General features: G+C 39.0%; 1 protein-coding gene across 1 annotated transcript in view; it reads left to right on the plus strand.

Moving 5' to 3' along the window:
* The first annotated feature begins 1,542 nt into the window (after window positions 1–1,542).
* Window positions 1,543–21,575, plus strand: part of Clul1 (clusterin like 1) — a 28,784-nt gene continuing 8,751 nt past the window's right edge. The window contains exons 1-6 of the mRNA XM_027942887.2: window positions 1,543–1,571; window positions 6,349–6,470; window positions 7,535–7,683; window positions 12,894–13,061; window positions 15,287–15,719; window positions 19,687–19,824. Of these exons, the coding sequence (XP_027798688.2) occupies window positions 6,362–6,470; window positions 7,535–7,683; window positions 12,894–13,061; window positions 15,287–15,719; window positions 19,687–19,824 (997 nt within the window). The 5' untranslated portion in view covers window positions 1,543–1,571; window positions 6,349–6,361. The remainder of the gene's footprint in view (window positions 1,572–6,348; window positions 6,471–7,534; window positions 7,684–12,893; window positions 13,062–15,286; window positions 15,720–19,686; window positions 19,825–21,575) is intronic.

The following is a 21,575-nucleotide window of genomic DNA, read 5'->3' on the forward strand; positions in this document are numbered from 1 at the left end:
GAAAGGCAACATGCCTCACCGACAGGTCCCACTGTGCCCTGCTCCAGCCTTTCTCATTTTGGAAAAGGGCGTCACATCCACCTATAGCCCAAGTCAAAACTCCAGCCGCCACCCTGGACCCCGCTCTTTCCTTTATCTCACAATTCAGTCCTGTCTCCAAGAAAAATCCCAAATCCTTCTCACTCTCAAGGAGAACCCCCTCTCTCCTTCCTGGTGATGGAAATAGATTCCTAACTGATTTCCCTTCTACCTTCTTTATTATCTTTCCTATAATCCCTTCTTCCCAGGACAGCCACAATGGTCTTTTAAAACTGGTAAATCAGACCGTATAATTACTCTTTGTAAAATCCTCCTCAATGATTCTACCTCACTTAAAACTTTTTTTCTAACCACTTACCCTGCCCTGCTCTCAGTTTGGAACTCTTCTGCTTCCTGACCTGACCTTCTTTTACTGCACTTTGAACATCAGCAGGTTTCCTGCTCTAAACTTCTTCCCACCCTTGCATTTACTCTTCCATTTGTAAGGATGCTCTTCCTCAGATTTTCCCAACCCTAAACCCGCCGTAATGGGGGTTGAACCCAGGGGTGGTCTACCACCAAGCTATAGTCCCAGCCCTCTTTATTTTTTATTTTGAGACAAGGTCTCACTAAATTGCCAAGGTTGGCCTCAAACTTGGGATCCTCCTGCCTCAGCCTTCGGAGTTGCCAAGATTACAGGCATGCACCACTGCACCCAGCTCTTCTTCAGATCTTAGAAGAGGGCAAACTCCTTGTCCTTGGTTCAGGGCCAGCTTCGTGTACCAGCCACCTGCACCCTGCCCTTGGAAGGGCTCTCCTGTAGTTCTTAATAATTTCTTAACACAGGGTCCACATTTTCATTTTGTACTGGGCCCTACAAATGATGGAGCTGGTTCAGCTTTCAGGGATCATGTTAGGAGTCCCCTTGTCTGAGAGCCTTCCTTGGCCACCCATCCTAACGTAGCCCCTCCCCTTGTAAGTTACTTGCTACCACATTATTCACATTTTATTTGCTTTATAACAGTGTTCATCTTCTGATACTTCCTTGCTGTGGGCTTCTTTGTTACAATACAACACAAGCACTTACAAAGCAGAGGCCGCCTTATCCTCAGCATGTGGGACATAATAGATGCCCAGTGTACATTTGCTGAATAAATTATTCCAAGAACCTTTATTTGCTGGAGGCAAGAAATGCACTATGCTGGGTGTCATGAAAATTTAAAACATTGGATATTTATAGTCATTCTAATCAATAATTAGATTTGTGTAGTGCTGGTCTAAACATAAATTCCAGTTTCACGATGATGCTAAATGGGATACAATTTCCTCATATTGTATTCAAACTTGAATTTAGAAGTTTGTTGTTGTTATTGTTGTTTTGTTTTAGTCTATGCAGTACTGGGAATTGCCTAGCATGCACTCTACCACTGAACTACATCCCTGGACACTTTTTTCCTGAATTTTATTTTGAGAAAAGGTGTGGCTAAATTGCTGAGGCTGGCCTTGAATTTGTGATCTTCCTGCCTCAGCCTCACAAGTAGCTGGGATTACAGGTGTGTAGCACAACAACTGGCTTTTATGAAGGCGTTTTGTTTTGTTTTATACTGGAGATTGAACCCAGGGGTGCTTTACTAGCTACATCCATCCCCAGCCCTTTTTTTTTTTTTTTTTTTTTGAGACAGGGACTTGCTAAGTTGCATAGGACCTAGCTAAATTGCTAAGGCTGGCCTCAAACTTGTGGTCCTCCTGCCTCAGCCTCCCACGTCAATGGGATAACAGGCATGTACCATCATACGCTACTTCATGAAAGATTTTGAAATCTGAATTCAATGTTTACTTTTGCTACTTGATTACTATGAGCTTAAAATAACATTTTTAGTTTAGTGTGAATTTTTAAAAGAGGTTATTGTTATACTTTCCACTTATGTTGTACTCTATGGCTCAATAAAACATTTATGTTTGTTTTGACCTACTCAGCAACTCTATATACTATGCAACTCTAGCTGTAATTTTTCATTTTGCAGATTGCTTCGAATCACTTATTACTCTCTAACTACACTGCTGCTTGGGGAGAATACATGAATAATAATCACAGAACTTAAAATCTGGGAATGACAGTAGAAAATATTTTTACCAACACTCTCCTTTTTATTTTTTAATTTAATTTAATTTTTTTTTTGGCATCAAGGATTGGATCCAGAGGCATTAAATTACTGAGCCACATCCCCAACCTTTTTTTTATATTTTATTTAGAGACAAGGTCTTGCTGAGTTTCTTAGGGCCTCATTAAATTGCTGAGGCTGGCTTTGAACTTACAATCCTCCTTCCTCAGCCTCCCAAGCCACTGGGATTACAGGTATGCACCACTGTGCCTGACCTAACACTCTCATTTTTAGATGAAGATTCTGAAATTCAAAGGCACAGGATCATGATACAATTATGTGGCAGAGATTTTGATAGAATTTGATATCTTAAAACACTGATCTTTGTACTATCCCAGTGGTCCTTTCTATCAAGAGTAAGGGGAGGGATCAATCTTTTAACCTTCCAGAAGTCTCTACCTCTTGAATGTTCACCATCTTAACATCGCCATACTGAAGACCAACCTTCCAACACATGGATCCCTGGATGGATAAACCACATCAAAACCTCAGCAGGTATAAATCAGAGATGACATTGACAAGTCCATTATGGCCACAATTCTGCCCAAGCCTGAACTCAAGAATAAACTAACACGTTGAAGTCCATCCCTGAGATTCCTCTATCAATTTCTCCGCTGATACCACATGCATCCTCTTGCTATCTTTCTCTTTTAAGATATTTTTTTAGTCGTAGATGGAAACAATACCTTTATTTTATTTATTTTTATGTGTTGCTGAGGACAGAACCCAGTGCCTCACACATGCTAGGCAAGAGCTCTACTGCTGAGCCACAACCCCAGCGCCCCCCCTCTTCCTATCCTTCTTAATTAAGATGACCTTGCTTTAGGTCTCCTCAGTTGCCAACCGTCTATAATATTTTATAAGCCACTTAAATCTTGAGCATACTAAAGTCATGATTATTAAAGCAACCAATTCACATGAAGTATTCTTTAATCTTAAGGACAAGATGGCAGCTGTGAAAACAGATGATGTAATTTGAGGAAGAACCTTCATGGAAGTTTAAAGACATTTCAAAAGTAATTAGTATTAGTAATGAAGTTCTGCTCTCAGAAATTACACATAAAGAGGAAACATGAATTATAGAAAAACTCTGCTACTCAATTTCTTAAACATCCGGTTCCATTTTCAACAAAATCTGGGCTCCTTGAAAGGAATGTGCAGATGCCAGCCATGACTTCAAATGGCCCCAAAAGCAGACAGCAGCAAATTAATGAGCAAAGGGTGTGTAGAATCAGAGCAGAGCCGCACAGTTTCCTAGGACTGATTCTTCCAGCACTGTGCTCTTCTTTTCCTGAAAAAAAAAAAAAAAAAATACCCAATATGGGGCTGGGGGTATTGAACCTAGGGCCTTACTGCATACAAGGTAAGCTCAGTTAGTAGAGTGCTTACCTTGTATGCCCTAAGGCCCTGGGTTCAATCCCCAGTACCACCAAAAAAAAAAAAAAAAAAAGAATATCTAACATGCTACCTCCTCTACTGGCCAACCAGACATCATTCAGGTTGTGACATGTCTTTTTATAAGTGTGGATTGTAGTTGCTCAAAAGTGAAATTGGGCTGTTGATAATAATAGGAGGCTGGGGTTGTGGCTCAGCAATAGAGCACTCGCCTAGTGCATGCAGGGCCATGGGATCAATCCTCAGCACCACATAAAAATAAATAAAACAAAGGTATTGTGTCCAACTATACCTAAAAAATATATATATTTAAAATAATGATAATCATCATCATCATCATCATCATCATCATCATCATCATCCCAGGCAGCTTGGGAGAAGAGGCAGGAGTATGGTGAATTCAAAGCCAGCCTCAGTAAAAGTGAGGCACTAAACAACTCAATGAGACCCTGTCTCTAAACAAAATACAAAATAGGGCTGGGGATGTAGCTCAGTGGTTGAGTGCCCTGAGTTCAATCGCCAATACCTGAAATAATAATAATTCAAGTTTTGCTTTGAGTTGATGTTTTCTAACAGAGAGATGAGATTTCCTACTAAAACAGAATTAGTAGGTAATCAAGACAGCTAAAATGGGGTGTGGGTCCTCTAATTGCTCAGTCCCTGTGCCCAAGCAAAACTCCAGGTTACATGTTTCCCAGAGACAAGGACCAAACTCTGAGGGCCTTCATAAAGCAGGTAGACCAATTCAGAATGGTCTATCTCTTTAGAAAAGTATTGAGCACATAGTAACTACTGACTGGCTGAGATGAGTTCTCAAACTTTCATGGGGGGGAGGGGGGGTGGTAGCCGGGAGGCAGAAGGTGGGGTGGACAAGACCGTCTTGCAATTTCATCAGCCAGAGACACCATGGCTGTAGGTTCTAGAGCTGGCCTGGTAGCTACCAGATCTCCAAACTATTTTCAAATGAATTACTAGGAGCCACGTTTTCAATTCAGCTAATCAATTAGCAATTTGTAGTGGACCTGAAATACTCATCTATTGAATTATTCATTAATTAGGTTTTTATATAATTAGAAGTGATAACATCATTTGTTTTTATCATTTCTTATAGCAGAGGGAAAAAAGAATACTTATATAATTGTTTGGATTTCTTTACTTTTATTTTTTGGGTGCTGGAGATGGAACCAAGGGCTTCTTGCATGTTAGGCAAGCACAAGACAGAGCCATACCCCAGTCCCTATGTAAGTAATTCTTTTCAAAATGGTTTATCTTAGAGTTTACTTATTTTCATGTTGTTGCTTCTATTTCCAATCTAAGATATTTGTTTTACCTAGGGTTTATGTGAAGTTTATACATGTTATGAATTTCAAATTAAAAAATATATTTTTAAGGCTTTAGAGAGTCTTACCCAAATAGAACTATATTTGTGGAAAACCAGGCAGGCCAAGGTCATTGTTCTGATTGTGTGCCCAGTCTGCCCTCTAGTGTTTCTTTTTTAAACCATGCCAAATTTTAAACCAGAGTCTTAATCTCAAAATATTGTTTTAATAGGATTAAGAACTGTGTCATCAAATTAACAGAAGAGAGCCAAATCCCTGACACAGATGAGAATTAAATCAGAGGAAAGTACGGATCCTTCTAGAAACTGGTGGCAACTTCTCTGGGAAAACGTCACAAAGTTCGTGGTAAATATACTTTATTAAAAGTTTCATCTTGTAAATAAGGTATTAATAGAAAAAAATTAGCTCAAATAACATGTAAAATGTGATCACTGTGTAACTACTACTATACAGCTGTTATTTTATTATAGTGCTAAGATATTTCAAGTGTTGATTAAATAATGTAAGTTTTTGTTATTATTTTTAATACATCAAATACACAGAAAGCAGATAAATACCTCCTTTGGAGGAAGTCAAGATAATCTGTCTTAATTTACAGATTTAACTTTATTAAAGCACACAGTTATTTTAATTTAACTTTTCTTAGTAAAGTTTTAAGTATTTGAATTTGGAATATCTATAACTAATGTATGTCAAGTCAAATCTATTTATTTATTTATTTAGGTACTGGGGATTGAACCCAGGGGCACTTAACATCTGAACTGCATCCATCCCCAGTCCTTTTATTTTGGGTTGGATCTTGCTAATTTGCTTAGAGCCTTGCTACATTGCTGAGGCTGACCTCAAACTTGTGGGCCTCTGTCTTTAACCTCCTGAGTTGCTGGGATTATAGGCATGTGCCACCATGCCCAGAGTCCAATTATATTTAAAAGGAAATTAGTTATCTGAGACAAAATCTAAATGTGCACTATTCATATAGCATCACAAGTTTTACAAGAAGCAGGAGAAAAATATGTGAGACTGTTTTTCCTTCATAAAAGAGTAAAGCCTAGTAGTGCTGAGGCAGAAGGATCATAGGACTTAGAATTTCAGTGACGTATTATAATTAACTCTGTCTTAAGAGATGTTTACGGATGACAAGAAAATAAAATGGGGCTGTGATACACAGTATCCATTGCCTCAATGTTCAAATACATTCAGGACGACTTTATTTAACTGTCACAAAAAGTGTAAACTAAACAGGGACCCCAGGTTGTTGTTTTTTTAACTTATATCTTAACTTTCCCTATGTCCCAGGCATATTAACCTAAGATGTCTAAAGTCATAAAGAAAAATCGACAGAAAAATGCTTTGGAGCCCATGTGTTTTCAATTGATGCCAACAGAAACTAACCTCATAGAAGACACGTGATGCAGTTTATTTTTCCTTTGCAGTAACAGCAGGAACATGAAGCCACCACTCTTGGTGTTTATTGCGTATCTGCTATGGCTGAAGGATTGTCACTGTGCACCTACTTGGAACGACAAAACTGCCATCATCGGTGAAAACCTGAAGAGTATGTTTGGTTTCTTATCTGTGCGGTGTCCTGTTTGCATGTTTTCCTATCCTGCTGGCATTTATAGTGACTTATAGTGGCTTATAGAGAGATAACGGCATCCACTACATCTCACTGTGAGAAGTTCTCTGGGCACTTAAACCATGTCGTCATGATGCCAAACATCTGGATAAAAATAGAAAATTCCAATCAAGTCTCTGCAAGCGAGTGTTCCCATATCCAGATGTTTGCTATCCTGTAGATAAAACGTGCCTGCTTTTTTGACTGCCTTTTTTTTTGGTACCATCCAGATGTTCAGTATCTTCTCAGCACTGCTTTAATGAACAGTGAAATACTTTTCTAGCATTTAAAGAATTTAAACCATTAGAGTAATCTGTGTAATTGTTCTTAAACGAGCAAAAGAATGGGTTATAATTACACTCAATCTGGTTGTTTCTGTGCATTGACTTGTGACCTTTCTTAGTGACACAGGTTTGGGGTACTTAACCACTTAGACGAATAAATTAGCTAAAATGGGGCTGATTTGGAGTCTATAATTAAATTCAGAGGCAAGAACAAGCTTCTCAGGAGGCCGCACTGGCTACTGAGAAGAAATAAAGACAATAAAATTTATACCCGCTTAGGGCTTATGAAAGGTGGGAAAGAGATATCCACTAGGTTATGAAGGAATCTTGTTGTATGAGATTCTTTCTTGGTTTGATGACTTCTTGGAAGGTAATTAAAATTGAAAAAGGGAAATCGTTCATTGTGTTTGAAGTCCCCACTTGAGACCTAAATGGAAGGGAAAAATGGATAAATGAAAATAAGGCCTGCAAAAAATGACAAGAACGAGGTTAAATGAGCTCTGACTTGTTCAGGAGCTTTCAGGTAAGGGACAGAAGGTATTATCCATGTGGCAGCTGACAGCTAATTCATTACAATCTGCTTTCAAAATATGAGTCTATAAGAACAATGAAACCTCTATTAAGGAGACATGAAATATTGGTGAACTCATTGTTTAATAATCTAATCAGATCTTTAAAAACAAACAAACAAACGAAAAACTCCTGCAATGCATCTTTCAGGTTTTTCTAAGGCTGGGGAGATAGATGGAGATGGAGAGGTGAAGAAGGCTTTGATTGGTATTAAGCAGATGAAACTCATGATGGAAAGAAGAGAGGAAGAACATACCAAACTAATGACAACCTTGAAGAAATGCAAAGAAGAAAAGCAGGTACCATAATTAAAGAAAAAACAATCTGTTCTTTTTTTTATTTTTTACTGTTTTGGTGCCTTATAATTATACATAATAATGGAATTCATTAGGCATTATTTGTACATGAATATAACACTTTTTTGGGGGTATCAGGGATTGAACCCAAGGATACTTAACTACTGAATCACATCCCCAGCCCTTTTTATATTTTTATTTAGAGACATGCCTCACTAAGTTGCTGAGACTGGCTTTGAACTTGAGATCCTCCTGCCTCAGCCTCCCAGGCTGCTGGGATTACAAGCATATGCCACCACACTTGGCTTATTCTTAGACCTTTTTGATTTAGGATATCGAGTCAAAAGTGTTCAGGGAACTTGGGGGCTAGATCAGTTATCTCCAACATTTTTTCATCTGCCATCCCTATAACTAAAAATGTGTTAGCACTCACTACTAAATATGTGCATATTATTTTATTTGTAAACTAGATACATGAATTGCTACCATTAGTATCTCGAGGTACAACATGTATTTTGGGTGAGGTTCATCATCAGATCCAAATTTCAAAATAATCTAGATATTTTGAAAGTCTTAGCTGACTTGCCAAATCTGATTAGCTCATTATAGTTTTACTTTGTCATGTGGCCAACACAGAGCTCACGATGAAGAGTGGTCAGCTGTGTCATGTGCTTTTTATGCACTTACACTTACATTATTCATATTCATGTTTTAATAGTCCAGGTCTCCCTCATCCCAAGAATCTTTCTCTCCATTTTGTGAGGGTTAGTTTAGTTACAACTAGATAATAAAATTCATTGGTCCACCTGAATCCTCTCAAACAGGGACTCATTACAATTTGTTTCAAAGGAACAGAGAGAGAGGGAGCCCTGGCCAGTGTTCCAGAATGTGAAAGAATCCTTTTCTCTGGAAGACCTCACAGTTGACTACGTGCAGTGTCTGACATGGGCACTCAAGAGAGCACCAGTGTACATTAAATATTGCATCAGCCAAATCCGTTTTATTTATTTATCTTTTGTGGTGCTGGGGATTGAACCCATGTAAGTCTAGCATTCTACCATTGAGCTTCACCCTCAGTCCCTCATCTATTTTTAAAAATTCAAGTACAGCTTTACTAAATAGCTACAGTTCACACTATGTCTTTTACCAATACAGAATACACATTTTATATAAATGTCTTGAAAGATGTTGAGAATTGTTCATAAACTACTGTAAAAAAAAAAAAACTCTGTAAATTTCTAAAATATAGGACTGGGGTTGTGGCTCAGGGTAGAGGCCCTGGGTTTGATCCTCAGCACCACATAAAAATAAATAAATAAAGGTACTGTGTCCAACTACAACTAAAAATAAATAAATAAATATTTTTTAAAAATTGTCCAAACTATAGACATTACATACTCAATAATTTAATAAATTAAACTGTTAAATAACAATTAACATAACACTCAAAAAATTACATTTTTTAAAAAAGATTACCTTCCAACATTATCCTTAATCCAAGATGAAATAAAAACTCTAACAAAAATAATGTCAAATTGTGGCAAAATACAAATAATATAAAATTTAAATTTACCATCAAAATTTTTTGGGGGGTGCAGGGAGTTGAATCCAGGGCCTCACATGTGCTAAGCATATGTTTACCACTAAGCAACCCCATCTTGGTCATTTTTAAGTGTACTGTTCAGCAGTATTTAGTTAAATACATTTAGAATGTTGCTCAATCAACCTCCAGAATTCTTTTCACTTTGCAAAAACCCAAAATCCATGCCTATTAAACAACTACCCAATTCCCTTCCCCATATACGTGTTTGTGTACATCTAATACATATACACATACACACACAAACATTTCAGTGTTGGAGATCAAATTTCCTCCATCTATTTTCAAATTAAAAAATACAAGCGGAGTTCTAACATTTCCTACCTCTGCCTCTACACATACACCTATAAAGTTGGGGGGTCAGTGAATTCCAGCTAACTGCTCACATCTCTTCCCTCCCGAGCATCCTGGCCTCTGAGAGTCCATTAAGCAACTAGAGCAGAGTCTGACAGGCTGACCCCAAAGCGGTGTGTCAGCCTGTCACCAGGCCAGTTAATGCTCCAGCCACACCTACCACCTGGAGTCAGGCTGGGTTCCTGGCAGGGAAAGGAGATTGCCTGACCAGCAGCTGCAAACCCTCCTCCCTTTGGCAGCAATTAAAAGATTTTGAGGAAATCTAAAATAGCTCAACGTCAGGACAACATGGAAGTCCCTCAAGCTGGGTTCTACCCTGGTGGGCTTGTGAGTCTGGCCACCTGGGAATAGTGACGCTCAATGTCATTAACAGAGCTTTTACAAAACACATTATCACATGGAATGCTTCAAACATCTGGGTAAACCATACTTTCATTTTACAGCTAAGAAAACTGAGGTTGGAGATGTTAATTAACACGTTACTCCAACGTTGAAAGGCATGAACGGGGAGAAAGCCAGCAGATGTGTGCATGCGGGACTCGGTGGCTTTGTGTTTTTCTCAGTTGCTGGAGCCTCCTGGCAAGCGAAGGCTGTAGTACTAGGAAGAGAATATTCCAGTTAGGGGTGGATCAAGTAAGCAAATATTGGTTTCAATTCTGGCCCCAGCAACTGGGAGAATTTCTATTTATTCTTAAAAACCTACTTAGGACCCAAAAGCTTACTGCATTTGGGCACTCAATTAAAAAGTTAATGGAGCAGAAGGTCTTTAACCCTGAGTCTCTCTCCCTGAACTTACGGTAAACCTAGAATAAGGATCAATTTAGCCAAATTATGACTTGGTAAATATGGGGTTGGCACACCCAGTCTCCTGGTACTGAGTACCACCCGTCAGGTGACATGACATCATCACAGTCCCATGCCACTCCCCCCACCCATTAATATTGATTGAGAGCATCTGAAACTTACTAAAATGAGAAAGCCACAAGTGGCCCATACTGATTTGTCCCCTATGTCAGGTTCCTGGGTATTTTGATGAGCTGTGAACTATAAAAATAGAGTTCTAGCAGTTGGGGAGGCTGAGGCATAAGGATTGCAAGATAAAGTCAGCTTCAGCAACTTAGTGAGGCCCTAAGAAACTCAGCAAGACCCTGTCTCTAAATAAAATACAAGAAAAAAGGGCTGGGAATGTGGCTAAGTGGTTAGTGCCCTGGGGTTCAATGTCTGGTACAAAAAAAAAAAAAAAAAAAAAAGAAGAAGAAGAATATAGTTCTAAACGTGGACTCTGTCCATGTCCATGGGTGGAACATTTAGGAGAAATAGAAGGTATAGTAAGATATTCCTAAACCAGAGATCTACTTCATCCAGGACATTTCATTTTTAAAAGTTGGGATGTGTAATTTGGTCAATGGTCTTTGTTATGCTTCTAAATGGGTGAGTGAAAACAAGACTGAGAATAATGAATTGTAAGAATGTGCTAATTGACTTGCTTCTTTATATCATTTAATACAAAAACCTTAAAAGGGAGCACGTACTATTATTCCAATTTGCTAATGAAGAGATTAAAGTTTAGATATATTAAGTAATTTGTCCAGGGATACACGGTGAGTATAGTTCAGAACTGGGAATACTGGGATTTTGATTTAAGGGGATAATGTGCAGAATATTTAAAATTGGGACTGAGAAAACTCACGAGGTATTGTTGCCTGCCGGAGTGAAACAACCATTCTTAAGAAGATGTAGGTTTCCAACATTGTTCTGCAAAGCCCAGGGGCACACACACACAGATTCTGTTTGGGTCACCATGTGCATTTGGCACCCTGGGCCCTGCTGGTTTTCCAATGTGGGTGGTAACAAATGCTACCTGGCTGAGCACCAGAACTCTGCAATGAGGCCAACTGAAAAATCCAAGCCAGACAGAGGAAATGTGGAAGACTGTCAGAGCCTGGGTGATTCTTTGGGCTCAATATGCCAGGATAGAGTGGTTTCTTTTTCTTTTCCATTGTGTTAAAATAATGTACAATAATTTTTGTTTTGTACTGATATTGAACCAAGGGTGCTTAACCACTGAGCCACATCCTTAGCCCTTTATTTTATTTTATTTTTTTATTTTGAGGCAAGGTCTCACTAAGTTGCTTAGGGCCTCTCTAATTTACTGAGGCTGGCCTTGAGCTTGTGATCCTCCTGCCTCAGTCTCCCGAGTCACTGGAAATACAGATGTGTACCACTGTGCCTGGCAATAATTTGGTTTTTAAGTACCAAAACTTTTTTCCTCCTATAGGCATTTTTCACTAAAGGGAAAGGCCTTTAGTTCTATCTTTGTATGGACCAGTCCATTATGCTCTTCATCCCCTTAACTTCATCTAAGGCAAACAGGGGGTCAGTCTTAAAAGCCCACACTCAGAGGGAGGCCAGGGATCTAGGCAGGGGCACAAGAAGAAAGGCCTGATGTGCTATGAAGGCAGCCTTTGGGGACCTCCAGAGGCCAGGCTGAGGCTTTCAGGGACAGGTGCCCACTGCACTGGGCTCCTTCCCACTGGATACAGGACCTGGCCCAAATACAGCCAGCACCACAAGGGGGAGTGCTTGGAATACACAAGAGGAGAATGAACATTCTCAAGAGACAGCTTCTCTGCAATTCGAATGTTAACTCAATGGGAAGATACAAGAACTATACTTCCTTGTAGTGTATGAGAACATGCAATAGTTAAAGGCAATATCAATGAAATAAATAGATATCTCATCTTTATGAGCCTTACAGACCATCTTCCACATCCCCCATAGACTAGACATGCAGAAGACAGGTAAGAATGTAAGTCACAGTGGTCCCCCCAGGTAGGGGTGACATCTTTATTGTTGGTTCACCCTCATTTAGTGTAATGTCCATCCACATAGCAAACACTCGATAAATCCTTATTGAACACATGAATGAACACATGAATAACATTTGCACAATGTTCAATAAAAACCAATCAGTGCTCTTCTCTTAAACAGAAAGCGCTGCAGCAGATCTGTCAGTGGCAAGGGGCCTGAATGAGGAAGGAGTAGTTTAGAATACACATTTTTTTTTGTTTTATTTATTTATTTTATGTGGTATTGAGGATCGAACCCAGTGCCTCATGCCTGAGAGGCAAGTGCTCAACCACTAAGCTACAACCCCAGACCCATACACACATTTTTTAAAGAGTGGAATCAACTAAGGCACACAGAGAATCATGAAATGGAAATAGGACTCATTCTCATTTCTCTACTTTTTAATTAGGGGGCTGTGAAACTCATGAATGAAGTTCAGGAACATCTGGAGGAAGAAGAAAGGTTATGCCAGGCATCTCTGGCTGATTCCTGGGAGGAATGCAGGACTTGCCTGGACAGTAACTGCATGAGATTCTATTCATCCTGTCAGCCTGGTTGGTCCTCTGTGAAAAATACGGTAAGAGGAAAAGAGAGCTCAAAATGTCAGAGCCCTAAAGGCATCTAGATCAGCTTTTTAAAATACATTTATATTAATATTTAGAACAGAGATGCCCAACTGGTATCAGCCTTTTGTCATCTAGACTCTAACCCAAATGCTATGAGCCACCATCTGTGTATGTACAGCTTATAAGTTAGAATAACCATTCAGTATTTATCCTTCCTTTTAAGGATACCAGAAATACCCTCTTTCAGCCTTGTATTTATTATTCACCAAGTTCCACTAGACTGTGAGCTCTTTGAAGGCAGGGATCATATATTCTGCCTTCATTTGAGCATTGTAGTCATCCAATAAATGTTTGTTGAATCGTGTTCTTAATTATACGACTTCAGTCTCTGATTCAATCTGCTTTCATTTTTCTCCACGAGAGGCCACATATATGAAGACATTCTCTGCCTCCTCAATCTTTTTGAATGCACACATCCTCTTATGTGTAACACATACACACATGTGGGTGCATACATACACACACACTTTCATGTCCCCTTTTATCCATATATGTCCTAGGGAACTGGCATGTTTGTGTTTTGCCCCTTTGGCTATCTTTGGGGCAGAGGGAATCATAGAGGGTGGTGACCTGAATAGAATGAGCTTTGCCCTATAAAAGGCTCCAACTGGCCTGAATTTTCCTCCTCCCTCATGAAGTGAGTAGAATATGAAAATTGACTAGAATTTCACTCTTCTAGTAGAGCACTCACTAATTAGAGGATGCTCCTGGCTTGGCAGTGCCATACTCAATTACAAAGGAGAACCCCTAGGATAAGGAGTGTGCCAAGCTAATTTGTCTCCACTGTTGATTGCATCTGCTTTATTTTAAAAGCCACTGTCATTGTCTAATACACCAGAATATGGTTGGATGAGCCCTGGCTGGAAGCCAGGAGATTTGAGACCTTATGAATATTTCTCAGGGCTCTCAAGTATTTGTTGTCTTTTGTCTTTTTTTTTTTTTTTTTGCATGGTCCCTCCATGCTTCCCAGGCTGGTCTTAAACTCCTGGGCTCAAGTGATCCTCCTCCCCAGCCTCTCGAGTAGCTGGGATTACAGACATGCACCACCTTAACCCAGAATTAAAGTCTTGGTTTTGGGGATGGAGCCAAGTAAACAAAAGCTGGCAGAGTGAAAGGCAGACAGCTCACCCAGATGACTTTCTGGGAAAGTCACAAGTTCTCTAAAAATTCCTGGAGAATACTTTGAACAGTAGTGGGTGGTGCTATGGCAGTAATGTTCAATAGCCGATAACCTTATCACTAGCATATGAAGGCAACTCTGGTCTGCCCAGGATTCTGTGTCAGAGATGAAGAAAAGCATCCGGTGGATGCTGGAAAATCTTCTCCCATTGAATGATACCCAAAATTCTACAATTAGGGCTTCATTCTTTTGACTATAAACCAGGAGGGCTCCCATCATTGCTAATAAGTAACCATCCCTAAATAACCTATTAAGCTATATATGGTATCTATAATTCATTGTGGATATATTGATCTTTTCCTTTCCATTTATGAGGCGAGAAAAAGGAGAGTATAAAAACATTAATGATATTTCATTAAATAATTTTGTTTTTTATTTTTTTGGTACCAGGGATTGTACCCAGGAACACTTAATCACTGAGTGAGCTACATCCCCAGCCCTTTTTATATTTTATTTTGAGACAGGATTTTACTCTGTTGCTTAAGGCCTTGCTAAATTGCTGAGGCTGGCTTTTGAACTCATGATCCTTCTGTCTCAGCCTCCCAAACCGCTGAGATTACAGGCATGTGCCACTGTGCCCAACTCACTAAAGAATTAAAAAAAAAAAAAAATGAAGACAAGTGAAGGACAAGAGCCTTCTTCACAGTTTTCTGACAATTTTGATGGTGCCCTTGAGGCAACAGCAAACCAACTACTGCCAGTGCCTCAAGTTACAACTGCTCAACTGTATTGTGAACTTGACCTTTCTAGACCATCAGTGGGCAAACCTACACCAGGAGGAATTTCAGGTCCTATTCCATAGAAAAGTCAAAGCCAGGGATAAGAGTGTTGTTAATACATTATTTTAAAGTTGATCGCCTTTTCCTACCTTGCCCAGAATGGTTCTTGATTTGGAATGACTACTTACTATAAACTGACATTTACTTTTGCAATAAGAAATAGTCCAGAAAGAAAATCAATTTTTATGGCCTGTCTGTTCCCCACTCCACCCCACAGGTTGAGCAGTTTTTCAGGAAGATCTATCAGTTTCTGTTCCCTCTCCATGACGATGAGCACAGCCACCTCCCCAGCAGTGAACAGCACACTCAGGAAGACGCCCAAGTGACCCAGATGGAGAAGGCATTCCTCCAGTTGACTGCGACTGCGGAATCCCTCTTTAACAGGAGTCTTTACGTCTTCAAACAGATGCAGCAAGAGTTTGACCAGGCTTTCCAATCCGATTTCATGTCAGAAACCAACTTAATGGAACCTTACCTTTTTCCAGCTTTATCCAAAGAGCCAACACAAAAAGCAGATCTTGGCCCAAACTGGGATATTCCCAACTTCTTCCAGCTGTTTTGTAATTTCAGCCGCTCTATTTATGAAAGTCTCCGTGAAGCAATTACCCATACTCTGCGTGCAATAGAAGATTCACCAAAACATGACGAAGGCAAGTATTAAACGATCACTTTTACTTAGATGTCTATGCTGCAGGCAAATTTTGTTTAGCTTAGAAAATGGTAGACAGTTTTGAGTCACTCTTTATCATTTCTTGAACTGACAATCTGTAGATAACCAAAGTTTCAGAGCCTCTTAAAAGGAGTTTTGAAGTCAAACACTATCCTTCTCCCATCATTGTTAAGAACTCTAGTGCTATTTTCTGTCTTTGGAGCAAATTTTCAAAGCTAAAAGAAGAAAATGCTATTAGGGTGAGAACTTGAAAAACACAGATCCCTCTTTTCTTTCTTTGATGTTTTTTGGTACTGGGGATTGAACCCAGGGTGCTCTACCACTGAACTAAATCCTCAGCCTTTTTTATTTTGAAAAAGTCTTGCTAAGTTGCCCAGGCTATCCTTGAACTTGCAATCCTCCTGCCTCAGCTTCCCCAGTCGCTGAGGTTATAGATGTGTGTCACTGGGCCTGTCTCCTTCCTTTTTAAACTCTCACTTAAATAGAGACTCATCTCTATTCTATTTGAACATCACGGATTTTCTTTAAAGTTCCTTTAGGATCTTCACCTCCCGTTTTGTAAAGAAGCCTAGTCTCACATGTAACCGGTCAAATTCAGTGTTTTGACTTTCCTGAGTCACTACTATAATTCCCGAGATCATAAAATATTTGCCCCAAACTGGAGAAGATGCTCATAGGCAAATCCCAAAATACAGAAATAGAAATTAGATATGAATTGCCTTCTCCTAATACTAACCATGCCCGCATAATATTCCATGTTGGGGAAAAAATCCTGCTTTATGTTTCAAGGCAGGGGCTATCTTCTCCAAGCTTCTATGGAGTAACTTAGCATTTCAGAAATGAGCATTGCTGTGTGGACGATCTCCATTTCCTTGGACTTATCTCTTTGAAATCACAAGGTCACATCAAAGACCTCTCGAGTCTGAAATGAAAAATAAAATGGGCTCCTTCTGGCTGACTATTTTCCACTTATATCAGTAGTAGCTGGCAACATGTGGATCAGATTCTCAAAGTTGCTATGCATAACATAACAGGCTTCAATAGAGGAGGGGTTTACCCCACACATTTCAGAAACTCAAGCCAGGAAACAAATCCTTCAGATTCTATTGTTCCATGAGCAGAGAACAGCCATCATCACTGGAATTGTTGGGCTCTATTTCAGGGGGGTCTGCTAGATTTTTCTCCTAAGTCAAATGTTTTGTCTGGTGTTCCATTCTGAGGTTCCAAATTCATCCAATATTTAGGAGAAGCATCTGGTCAGTGGATTAAATATTTCAGTGCTGGGGTGCTATCACATATATTTGTCTGATCTTTTAAATAAATATCAATTGTCTTGGAATAACATTCTGAATGTGTTTATTGGAACAAAATGGCAACTCTCCCTTCATATTGCATAGCGACCTTACATATGTGCCAGGATTAGGACTGATTCAGACATATCCAGATCTAAATAATCTCCCCACTACTGCAGCTCCCTCCGACCCCATTGACTTAATAAATGTGGGTCACCACTATTTGCCTGAGCTTCCTTCTCCTTCACACATCTGGGGACCAGTCCCCACTCTCAGCAACGCCCTCTATGCTGGCCCCTTGGTACCACCTTTACCTCTGTAATAACCTAGATATCCAGGGTCCTCTGTAAATGCAAATGTTAAAAATAAAGTGGCAAACAAAAAAGCTTATGTTTCACTAGTATACTCTTCTTTCTCCAGTATCCTTTCCCTTGCCAGACAGTGTATAGAAAGCTCAGCAGAGGAAGTGTTTTGGTCTCAGATGAGCAAATGTGGACTATCTGTCAAGAGAGTCAGGCTGTAGGGCATTTGTAAGTGGTTTTTGTCATTCTATTAGGTGGTTGGGAAGGAATAAGTCTGTTGTCTCTAGAAATCTACCTAATGAGGAGACATTTTGAGCTTTGCTCCTTGGTAACGAGCTGAAAGATGTCTGCTCAAAGATATTTACTGCTTAATCCCCGAAACCTGTGACTCTGTTGTGTTATAAGTCAAAGGGAAAGCAAGGTTAGCAAGGGGTTTTTAAAAACGTTTATATATATATATATATATATATAAAATATGAATGAATATATATAATCTGGCTGGGTGCAGTGGCACACAACTGTAACCCCAGTGGCTCGGGAGGATCTCAGCATCAAAGCCAACCTTAGCAAAAGCAAGGTGCTAAGCATCTCAGTGAGACCCTGTCTCTAAATAAGATAAAATACAAAATAGGACTGGGGTTGTGGCTCAGTGGTCGAGTGCCCCTGAGTTCAATACCCAGCACTCCCCCCGACACACAAAAAAAGATTGCTAATCTGTTGACTTTTGAATTTTAAATTTGGAGATTATTTTTTAATTATGGGTGGATTCAATGTAATCACAAAGCTCCTTAAATGTGGAAGGGGGAGTCAGAAAATAATTGTAGAGAAAGCAGCAGGGGAAACATTTCATCCTTCTTTGTTGGCTTTGAAGATGGAAGAAGGGGGCCTCAGCAAGGGAATGTAGGTGTCTCTAGAAGTGGACATGGTATAAAAATAGATTCTTGCCTAGAGTGGCCACAACAAACTAGCCTTGCTGACACCTTGATGTTTGCCCATTGAGGCCCAGTTCAGCCTTCTGACATAGAGAACTTAAGATAATAAATTTGTGGTAATCTGTTATAGCAGCAAGAAGAAACAAATACATACCTCTGTCAATTACAGTAGTCAAGACTGACTACTGTGTGTCTGTCAACCATCATGGATGGGCCTTATTGGTCATAATCATCCTAAGAGCCAAAATTAGAAAAATAGCTAAAACCAACTAATGAACAACCATTAAAAGGAGAGAGGAAATAATGTTTAAAACCTGAAATATTTTGATATTTCATGTTATTTTTTAATTGTGTTGACTTTATATACATTGTTAATTCTCCTAGGAAAAAAACTGTTTCTTAAAATTTGATCTGCTTTAGGTATTTTACTAAATCATAAACCCACTATTTATAACTATATATTGCAAAAAAAGAAAAAAAAAGAATAGTAGTATAATAAAAGAAATGCATACCACCCAGTTTAAGACATTGTCAATATCTTTGGAATTCCCATGTACTTCCCAATTATAATTTTAAATTTTTAAAATAATTATTAAAGGTTTTGTTTGGGTTTGGTTTTAATGGTGCTAGAGCCTGAACCCAAGGCTTCAAGTATACTAGGCAAGCACTTTACCACTAAATTACATTCCCAGCCTTAGAGGATTTCCTTCCTTCCTTCCTTCCTTCCTTTTTAATAGACGTCTAAAGAGACAAGTGGTTTACAAGCACTTAGTTACTTAACCCTATTGATATTAGAAATAAAAATGATAAAAATAAGACACACTGGGACTGGGGTTGTGGCTCAGTGGTAGAGCGCCCGCCTAGCATGTGCAAGGTGCTGAGTTCGATTCTCAGCACCACATAAAAATAAATAAATAAAATAAAGGTATATAAATAAACAAAATAAAGGTATATATATATATATATATATATATATATAGAGAGAGAGAGAGAGAGAGAGAGAGAGAGAGAGATACTAGCTTTAAAATAATTCAAATGTACAAAGGAATAAAAATAAACGCAACCCACCCACGGTTTCCCATCCCATCCAGTCCTTCTTCTAAGAGACATTTATTAACAATCCCTCATGCTGCTTTCTAGCAAATGAAATCACATGCATTCATATGTGTGTGTGTGTGTGTGGGTGTGTGTGTGCATGTGCTAATAATAAATTCCTAGTAATCAGATTCCTGGATTTGAGGGTGTGTGCAATCTTTAATAGATGTCAAATGGTCCTAGCACATGATTGCAACAATATGTGCCCTTATGTTTGAATACAGAAAAAAGATTTTGACTGGTAAGAAAAAGCAAGGACATCGTCTCCTGTTGTTTAAAGTGCAAACTCTAATGACACTAATGTGTAAATGTTGTATTCCCTGCAGACTCTAACCAGGGAGGACTGATTTCAAAGACGTTACCTGAGCAGGACAAAGGACCGTGTGGAGAACTTGGACAAAATTTTTCTGGATGTTTCAGATTACAAGAAAGATGCCAAAAATGTCAGGATTACTTATCAGAAGGTAAATAATTATTTTTTCCAGAGTTTCAACAGTATTTGGTTAAAATCTCCCTTTCACAAGTTTTGTGGATTGATTTGCTTTCTTTCAGGTTCTTTTCTGCACTCTCATTTCCACCTGGCAGCATTCATTGTATGTAGGTTTATAAATTGTTATTTTTCAAAGTATGTTGATTCACATTTTTACTTTCTTTAATTCTTAATTGTTCCTGTGAGACTATCATTATTATTATTATTATTATTATTATTATTATTATTATTATTATTTAGTTGTAGATGGACACAATAACTTTACTTAGTTTTTTTTTTTTCAAACATGGTGCTGGGGATCAAACTCAGGGCCTCACATGTGCCAGGCAAGCGCTCTACCACTGAGCCACAACCCCAGCCCTCCTATGAGACTTTTTATTTTTTTATTTTATTTTATTTTTTTAAGAGAGAGAGAGAGAGAGAATTTTTAATATTTTTTTTTTTTTTTTTTTTTTTAGTTTTCGGTGGACACAACATCTTTGTTGGTATGTGGTGCTGAGGATCGAACCCGGGCCGCACGCATGCCAGGCGAGCGTGCTACCGCTTGAGCCACATCCCCAGCCCCTATGAGACTTTTTATGATTAAAGACCAAGCAAACACTAATATAAGCAAAAGATCAAAACAATGAGCAAATTAGGTCAACTCTTACCACAAAGAAAAAGAAAATCCACCAATGAAGAAAAACTTCCCATTAAATAAGTCAATTTTTATCCAAGTGAGTTATTATTATCTTTTTTTTAAGTAGCATTAGCTCTTTTCATTTGGTGGGTTAATTGACCAATTAGTGTTTGCTTATTAATTTTCAGTATTGATTTACTATTGAGCTATAACCTCAGTCTTTGCTTTTCTTTCTTTCTTTTTGGTTTTTTGAGACCACATCTCACTAAGTTGCCAGAACTTGTGATCCTCCCACCTCAGCCTCCCAGGTAGCCAGGATTACAGTGTGCCATGACTACCGCCTTCCCTGATGGCCTGACTAGTTAGTATTTAAATAGGAAAAGTGGCTCTTTTTTACAGCTCCCAGCAAGCCTTTCCCTCCCAGATGTGGCCAAGAGTGACCTTCCCTAGGCAGGAGATCCTTCCTTCTGTCCTCCTCCCTTCCTCCCTTTCTCTGTCTTCCTCCTAATAAAGTTACTCCTCTCATCCCAACAGAGCCAGGTCAAAATGTTTCTTACTAAAAAACAAGAAGAGCTTTTGGTTCCTATGCTTTTGCATTTTATCTTGCTAAAGGCCTAAGGAAGAACATTTTAAAAGTGTGGATAACGACTTATAGAAGGAGGTTGGAAGATATAGTAAGAGCAACACAAATCAGTACCTTCATAAAGTATCCTTCCGTACTAGCTGGCAACTTTGGGTGAGTCAGTTTTGTTATCTAGGACTCAACTGAGTAGTCTTTAAAGAAAAATTATTCTCCAAAGCAATTTCAGAAAAGATGGAATCATAAGTTGCTAAGTATAAAATAATAGCTCTTGCACCTTTCATTTCCACCCAATCCAAAGACCACTGGAGTAATATTTACACCTGCAACAAGAGCAGCTCCTTCCAACCAGTAGAAATTCCTTTGTCCTCTCATTTGCTTTCTGTCCACAGCCCTCTAACAGTGAGTAATGCACCTAATTTAACTGTTTAGAAAAAAGGGAGAATACGTTGTTCTGATCTTGAAAAAGCTAACATAAACTGGGAGTGGCAGTGTATACCTGTAATCCCAGCAGTTCAGGAGGCTG

Source organism: Marmota flaviventris, chromosome 16, assembly GCF_047511675.1.
Source record: "Marmota flaviventris isolate mMarFla1 chromosome 16, mMarFla1.hap1, whole genome shotgun sequence".
NCBI classification, from domain to species: domain Eukaryota; kingdom Metazoa; phylum Chordata; class Mammalia; order Rodentia; family Sciuridae; genus Marmota; species Marmota flaviventris.